This window comes from Capsicum annuum, chromosome 2 (genome assembly GCF_002878395.1).
Source record: "Capsicum annuum cultivar UCD-10X-F1 chromosome 2, UCD10Xv1.1, whole genome shotgun sequence".
NCBI classification, from domain to species: Eukaryota; Viridiplantae; Streptophyta; class Magnoliopsida; order Solanales; family Solanaceae; genus Capsicum; species Capsicum annuum.
Genome location: NC_061112.1, coordinates 143,152,345 through 143,160,822, shown reverse-complemented (window position 1 = coordinate 143,160,822; position 8,478 = coordinate 143,152,345). Strand labels below are relative to the sequence as shown.

The window sequence follows — 8,478 nt, the reverse complement described above, 5'->3', positions numbered from 1 at the left end:
ATTTGATCACACGATTCAGATAAAAAAATGAGAAAGTAATTAAATATGAAATATATATATATATATATATATATATATATATTTATGTAAATATATATGAAAATATAAATTATTTATAAAATTACAAATTTTGGACCTTTGGATTGAAAAAATTATCGGATCAAATTAATTTGTGTCGGTTGGATGAAATAGTGAAGAGAACATGGAAATTATATTAAGTTTCGGGCTAATTTTGGGGCTCTTGGTTGAAATAAAATAGGAGTTGGGTTCGGGTGAGAATAAAAAATGAAATTGGATTATTGCTAGCCCGGATACTCCTTTTGTACTGAAATTAATTTTCTCGATGCTCCTTAATATCCTTAAAATTATTTTTTAGTTTTAACATATATAAATTACAAACATAATTCTTAAAGCGTCCAATTTAATATTTTTTTTGTGTGTGATTTAATATTAACAATATATATACGTATGCAAAAATAAGAATGTAATGAAATATACGTAAAAATCAAGAATATAATAAAAGTATATGTACATCTTAAAAATATATTTTATGCAGGTCATAATATTGCCTAAAGAATAAAATTAGAAAAAAAATGCGAATGCGATCACTAAAGATATTTTATTTTATTTGTTAAAATATTTAATTATATTAAAATATTTTACAATATGATAGAAAACTAGAAAACTTATAAAAATAGAGATAAAAATATGAGTCTTATTTCTTATTTAATTTTAAATTTAGTTAGGACCAAGAATATTGATAAAATTAATTAGAGGGAAAGAGCGAGCCAAAATTGGGTGTCAACAGTTGCCCCTGAGTGGACAAAGATTTATGGGAAAATCTTTGGACAATCACGTTGACGTAACCAATTTTGTCTTGGGCAAAACAAAATGTTTGAAAGATTATGGTCGGGCTTTGGTCTCTGAGCTGCCTACATATCTTGGGTTCCATGAGAAGTCAGGCCATTTGTAGTTCGAGTTATAGCAAAATTTTGATAAATATCAAAATTTGCCCCAGTGTACAATTATGGTGATACTGGGTTCCTTCGATGATGAAGAATAAATTTTTTAGCACGAAGGGAAAAGGATACGGGCGCAAGTCCCAAAATTGGTTGTTTGAAATAGTTGCGAATGAGGAGACACTGGGTAGCCACATCTTCTGAGGATTTTGAGGGAAAAGAATATTACAAATTTTTAAAAAATTGCCCCAGTGTCAAATTGAGACATCACTGAGTGATGTCGCTAAGAATTATAAAAAATGAGAGTTTTGAGTTGAGCTGAGTTGAGTTTCTTTGCCGAAATCCTTGACGTAGCTAGGGATGCTTGACATTCCGCTAACTTGCCCCAGTTTGCTGCTAAGAGGGTAGTTCCACATTGTATTGCATATTCCTGCAGAACAGGTAAAAGGGGTGAAAAGTACCTGTTTGTTTAAATATTATAAATTGAAATTGCTATTTAAAGAGTGGAGTTTAAATATTCAAACTAGTATTGTCTCTGTTTGTGAAGGCAATCCAATTGGTAGGGCAATAACTAAAATGTACATAGCCTCCGTCGGTTAAGTAGCTTCTTGAAAGTAAAAACCTCCGTCGGCTGAATAGTAATTGAAATGTAAATAGCCTTGCTAAAATGTAAATAGCCTATGTCGGCTGAGCAGTTACTGAAATTTAAACGGCCTCTGTCGGCTGAAATATAAATAGCCTCCGTCGGCTGAGGAGTTTGTTAAGAAAGTGAAAGTTGTATTATATGCCCTATTATTGGGGGCGGGCGTGCCTTGTCCTATTGTTCGGGGCAGACTTTCCCTGTCCTATTGTTTGGGGCGGACTGTCCGGCCCTATTGTTCGGGGCAAACTGCCCTGTCCTATTGTTCAGGGCGGACAACCCTGTCCTATTGTTCGGGACGGACTGCCCCGTCATATTGTTCGGGGCGAACTAACCTGTCCTATTGTTTGGGGTGGACTGCCCTGTGTTATGTTAGAGTTTTGTGAACAACTGTTAGTACATGACGACCGAGTTTTAATGGGGATATCTCTTTAATGCGACCTGAAAAAAATCCAGAAATTTCTGAATGAATTGATAAAACCTGGCTTCCTGGCTCGTGATAGAGATGTGATGTTGAGTTTTTGATAGAATGTTGTAAGATACTTGACACGTGCCTCCTTGAGCATTATTGTGACCTGCAAGATTCAAGAAGATTCTTTAGTATCATGGAATAATTGTGGATAAATTGATGATACCTGGGTGTTTATCTCGTGATGGTGAAGCGTCATTTAGGCTTCCATGATGTTTGAACTTTGCTGCAGCATCATTGTACCTGCGCTCAAAGAAAGTTTCTTAGTTTGGGGAGGGGGTGTTGATTTTGTGTTGATCGAGAACTCAGCCTACCAGCTATCTCGTCCTTCAATCTTTCGACAATCGGTAATCTATTCGGGATTTGGAGTAGTGACACTTCCTAACTCCACGTAATGTGCTTATACTGGTATGTCTTCTAGTGGGGACTTTCTCCATCTTGATCTTCGCTCTCAGACTTCTGTCAAAGCGACGCGATCGATGTGTCTTGAGGTGATAAATAAAATTTTTGAAAGGCTAGAGAGAATATTATGTTGATACGACTGAGCCTGACTCAGGCTGCCTACGTATCCTAAAATAGGAATGAGGTCAAAACGTAGTTCTGCATAAGGAGAATTAGGAAAATTGGGAGAAGAATTAAGAAAGTCTGGCCACAAGGGTGGGTGGGTGGAGAATGGTAAGATTGATAATCACGAACTTGCTTTCGAAAGCTCATTTGGTCATTTGCTAAAGCGGTGTCTCTTACGTAAGAGTCTTCAATATTTAATCGTTTTTTCCTTGTGCTAATGATTAACATCAAAGAATTTCTTAATTCGATCGATGCTTTTATAAGTTGCATCTCAATGTTTTTTCGTGTCATGGTTTTGAGAGGGAGAGTAGTGAATGCGTTGTGTAAGTTATCTACATATGTAGTTTTGCTGACTTGCGTTTTAATGGAAGCAAGAGGATTGGGTACATGCGCGAGTCTTCTCTGCGTAAACTATGAATATTTCTTAGGCGACTCTTTGACAACCTCTTTGTCTTGCGGGCGTCTTCGTATATGAACTCTTTTTGGGTCCACTACAGTCGTCCTTTCATGTACCTATTTGGAAGAAAATAACTTGAACAACAGATACAACAACCCTTTTGGTTGTTGCATAATCATTTGTCAGTTGAATATATCTTCAAAGTGGGGTGCCCCTTTTGGACACTAACGACACTTTATGCAGAAAGGTCCCTGCGGCCGTGTAATCTTGTGTTGATGCGGTAACCCTTTTGAGTCACCTATAATGCTTGTGGAATGATAACCTCTCTGGTTATTGCCAATAATTCTTCGCATATGATCTCGAATAAGTCTTGCGCATCTTTTGTATCAATACGACGTATAGATTCCCCTTAAATCGTCAATCTCTGGATTAACTTGTGTGTTATTTGATGTTGGATATGAGGCGACTTATATATATCCTTTGAATTGCTAGCCTTTAGGTAATCTTCACATTCTCCGACCTTGGATAAGAGATGACTTACAAATATCCTTCAATCGCTAGCTTTCAGGTGTTCCTGCACATCATCCGACCTTGGAAGCAATATGACTTATAGATATATCTCAAATTGTTAGTCCTTGGGTAATCCTGCACATAATCGATCTTGGATATGACACGACTTATAGAGAACCCTTGTACATACCAATTTGATAATCCCGCATATTCTCCGGTAAGGATTTAGTTGCGACTTTTGGGTTACCTTCAGACTATCGATTTTGGATAACCTTGCATACTATCCGGTTAGGATGTTATTGTGCCTTACGGATAACCTATGGTCCATCAACTCAGTGATAATCTTGCACTGTATCTTATTTCATATAATATAACTTATAAATGATCCTCAAATCGTTAATTTCAAGGGAATCTCATATGTTGTTCGCTTTCAGATGACAACTTAAAGACGTACCTTTAAATCATGTGCTTTTGAGAAATTCAGATGCTGATTCATAAGACGATGAGATATCCTCGACGTCAGCGTATGCTATCTCGCATTTCAACAGATATTGAATGTTGATATCCTCGATTAATGTATTAGTCATAATCCAAACTTGAATGCTTTTGAGCATATTTTGGAAATCCTCCTGGAATTGTAGGTATAGATTATTTTTTCTTTTTATGAGAATTTTCTTTTGGCTCTTTCATAAGTCTGTGCCACCTGAAGATTTGGTTGACCTTCTTATGACTGACATAACGAGTGTTCGATCCTGCGCTGATCGTCGATGTGAATTTGGAGCATTTGGATTGATAGTATCTTTTAACAGTATTTGTATAGAAGATCTTTGGTTAAGTGGTGGGAGTGTCTTTGGTATTGGCCTTTGGTGCATTTCTTCGATATTATAGATAAGTTTTCCCCTGTTGATATCTTGCAGCTTTTGTGATGACTTGCGTTGTTTGGTACAAATCAACCTTTATTGTAACATTTCCAAATTGAATGTCCTAGCCTTCGTTGATTTTTGAATCGTTCTTCAAAATTTTGCCCCAGTCTCTTGGAGAGACTTTCTCGACGATTCATCGCTTTGTATCTTGGGATAGTCTTATGGATTGTTTTGTGTTTTTTGGATACTTTTGCGTTCAAGTTTTGCTCGTCGTTAGGGAAAATAGATTTTTGTATTATAAAGGGACCGAGCCTTATATAGGCGGCCTACGTATCCCGCCGAGGGAAATCAGGTCATACGTAGTTCCAATTACAAAAGGGATTTATTCTACTTAAGTACGACCGTACCCGATGAGGGTTGCCTACGTATCTCACCATGAGAAATCAGGTTAGAACGTTGTTCTGTTACATAATAATTAGAAGTTAATCTTATGCCTTTCAAATATAGGACTTTGTTGCCTACTTCTGAGTCGATCAACCTAGATTAATTGCCATCGTATTCCCGCTAAAGTTAGCGCTTCTATGTTGAGTGGCTTATTATGAGGGCCTTGCTGGCTCGACGTGGAGGATGGTGTCCTTCATGTCATATATACTCTTCCATTTCCATGACTAGGCACCAGATCATTATTTGCATTTGGTTTCACTACGACACATTGGATTGCTCCGGCCTTGACCAAGCACTCAATTCAATGTCATAACCTATTACAGTTTTCAGTATCGTGCCCCTAAACTCCAGAGTGGAAGGCACATCTCTTTCTTTCATCGAACCATTTAGGTAATGGGTTAGGAATATTCCCCAGCTCAGGTTGCAACAAATTTGCAACTCTCAGTCTTTCGAACAAATGTGATAATGGTTCAACAAATTGGGTACTGCTTCGATTGCGCTTACCCTTCGAATTTTGTCTTAGGGCAAAAGGTGTCGGATTTTGATAAACTGACAATTGGATTGGTACGCATGGTTGTGGTGGATTTTGGTATATGGGAGCTTGGGGTTGAAGGTAATATTGTTGGATATTGTAGGGATGATATAGTTTGTGATTTGATATTTGCATCAGTTCATTATCAGGATTTTGAAGTGATTGGGATGATTTAGGTATTGAGTGGTGTGGTATTACAACAGATACTTCTTTTTCATTCTCTACCTTAGCTCCTTCAACGAACTCTAACTGAGTAGATTTGTTCGAGCTGCTTGTCGACTTAATCTTTCCAGAGTTAATTGACTCTTCAATAAAATTCCCCATCTTGACACAATCGGCAAACTTCTGCCCCAATGTGGACATTGTCTTTTCAAAACAGAAATCCTTTTGACTGCGGATAAAATACTTCATCAATTCACTTTTGTCCATTGGTGGTTGAACTTTTTCTGCTTCGTACCTCCATCGTCGAGCATATTTCTGGAATGATTCAGAGGGATTTTTCTATATACTAATGAGGGAAAGTCGATCAGGTGCGATTTCTATGTTAAACTTGAAACGATTTATAAAGTCTTCAGCCATGTCGTTCCATTTGTGCCAATGACGAGGGTCTTGTTTGGTGTACCAAACGAGAGCCTCACCAGACAAATTTCTAATGAACAACTTCCTTATGAGCTTCTCATTTTTGCCAATCCCTACTAATTTATCACAATATGCTCTTAAATGAGTATGAGGATCGCTGGTTCCATCAAACAAGTCAAACTTAGGTGGCTTGAACCCGACTGGCAAATCAATATCTTGATGGATACATAAATCTTCGTAGTTCAAATGCTCGTTGACTTGAGTTTCGTTGAGGTGTTTCATCGCCCGCTTTAGATTACAAAGCTTGTTTACGTTTATGTCATCCCCCTCTTTTGTCTTTGTACTTATCGAAAGCCTACTTTTAGCAGGCATGGTGAAAATGGGTGTCTTAGTCACACATATTGGAGAAATATATGGTTCTCGAAAGGTAGCGTAATTTGTTTCTTGAGTATCACGAGAAGATATGACAACATTAGGATGTGGGGTGCAATGAGGAAATTTATGGGAGTTGATGGGTGTGAACGGGAATGATGGATTTGTAAAGCCAACAGTTGTTGTGGGAGGTTGCACTGACGAATAGTATTCAGGTATTGGAGTTCCTAGTGATGAAAATGAAGGAGGGCGCATTTGAATAGTCATGGATAGATGTGTAAGATCCCTTCCTTGGTGTAGTTCTCCTTTTAACGTCTCGAGTTGTTTCTCCAAAAGAAGAATATGTTTTTTCTTATCTGCATCATCTTGTGTTTTGAAAGTCCCTGATATGTTTGCTAATGTTGGAACACTTCTAGTCGGGTCGATAATATTGGTGGTCATTCTTGGGATATATAGCTTAAGTCGGCTAGTTCTATCGATCAACATAATTAACCTCTATCGGGGGATAATGCAAACGCAAATGAAATTTAAAAAGTTAGTTCGTGTCGATGGACAAACACATTCTGACAATCTCAAGTAAGCGCGTCCTATATTTTGGAGTCTCTTTTTGCCAGAGGTAGGCCTTCGTCCAAACAAACTAATATAGATGAATCTAGATTTCGACACATTTTAGATTCAGAATGATTTTAATTTTTCTTGAAGAGGGAATATATCCAATAAGGATGACTAAGAGAGGCCTCGATGATGGTGATAAAGATATACAATCGGTATGAATTGATTAGGATAAGGTAAAATGATGCCTTTAAAAAGTAAGTATCTCAAGCCTCATTATTGATGAATGAGGATATTATGGCATAGGTATCGAATGTAAAAGGAATATTGATGATGCCTCACGCTCATCTGTTGGAAAGAGTTAAAAGTAGGTGGAGATGAATAATATTCTACATTCATTATCTTGATGAAGGGTGTCAAATAAATGCAGAGCTTTGAATAATATTCTACGTTGGTTGACTTGAAAGAAGGAATCAAATGTTGGAAGAATGCTTGACGACATTCCACTCCCGTTTGAATCAGAAGAAGTTAGACGTATGTGATGTTTTTTAGTGTATTCCATATCTGTGGACTTGAAAAGAAAGTCGAATCAAAGCAAAACCCCTTCATTTTTTAGAACACTCGGCTTTCATAGACTTTGAGAAAGATATTGGTAAAGCAGAGTTCTAATAATGCTCTGTAGAAGGAGAGTCAAATGTTGGCGAGTTGGGTAATACTCTATATCTATTGACTTGACACTGATGGCGGATGAAGGAAGAGTAAACGAAGGTCAATCTGATTGTTCTGAATCCATTAATGATCGATTTCTGGACTATCTAAATCAGTTCATACACAAAACACGTCATAAAGGTTTCATAACCTTCTGACGAAAGGGTGGCTTCTAGTTGTGAAGAAGATACCTTGGGCCATCCTGCCTAAGGTTTATGCAGCATGACCTATTACTAGAGTAAGAATTTTCCCTAAATGTTTAAGAGTGGGACTAAATATTTGGGAGAAGGTACACTAATCTAATTGCACCGACTCTGAAACTAAGGAATCCAAAGAAGGTTTGGAGGAGTGCAGTACACCCTTGTTCAATGTGTGAATTGTGTATGACCAAGACTAGATAAGAAAATGCAAGTGATAAAGCAGTAACAAGTAGTGTTGTTCAAACAAATAAGGAATGCAAGTTTGGAATTGGCTTGCGCCCTTTCACACAGAGCATGATATAAATATACGTAAAGCAAATAACATAATAAATCATAAAAATCCTAAACTAAGCATGTTAAGGTTAAAACCTAAGTTCATTAGTCCCCAGTAGAGTCATCATTCTGTCACGCCTTATTTCAAATCGGTCGAAACAACGCACGACGTATGATGGCATTTAATGACTCTCGGAATTTGAAAATTTATGTTTTAGAGTCGCCACCTAACTTTTAGAAAAAATTAGGAAAAATAATTTTTTATTTTAAAACTTTGTTTGGTCTATCGAATTTTTTTTTGAGATTTTGAGTAAGGATTTTGGTTACTCGAGGGGAAGGTGTTAGGCACCCTTCAAAGCCTATCCGAAGATAGTCCTTACACTTAGTTTATGAAAACGTTAAGAAAAAACTTT

The 8,478-nt window shown here is 37.1% G+C and overlaps 1 protein-coding gene across 1 annotated transcript; it reads right to left on the bottom strand.

Moving 5' to 3' along the window:
* Window positions 1-5,882: 5,882 nt before the first annotated feature.
* LOC107858322 lies at window positions 5,883-6,773 on the bottom strand. Its single transcript, XM_016702990.2, has one exon. It carries the CDS (start codon window positions 6,771-6,773, stop codon window positions 5,883-5,885), a length of 891 nt encoding a protein of 296 aa, XP_016558476.2.
* Between the last annotated feature and the right edge of the window lie 1,705 nt (window positions 6,774-8,478).

What these genes read in the sequence shown, in the direction of transcription:
- LOC107858322 (XM_016702990.2), bottom strand. Translation starts at nt 6,773, where the DNA reads ATGACCACCAATATTATCGACCCGACTAGAAGTGTTCCAACATTAGCA.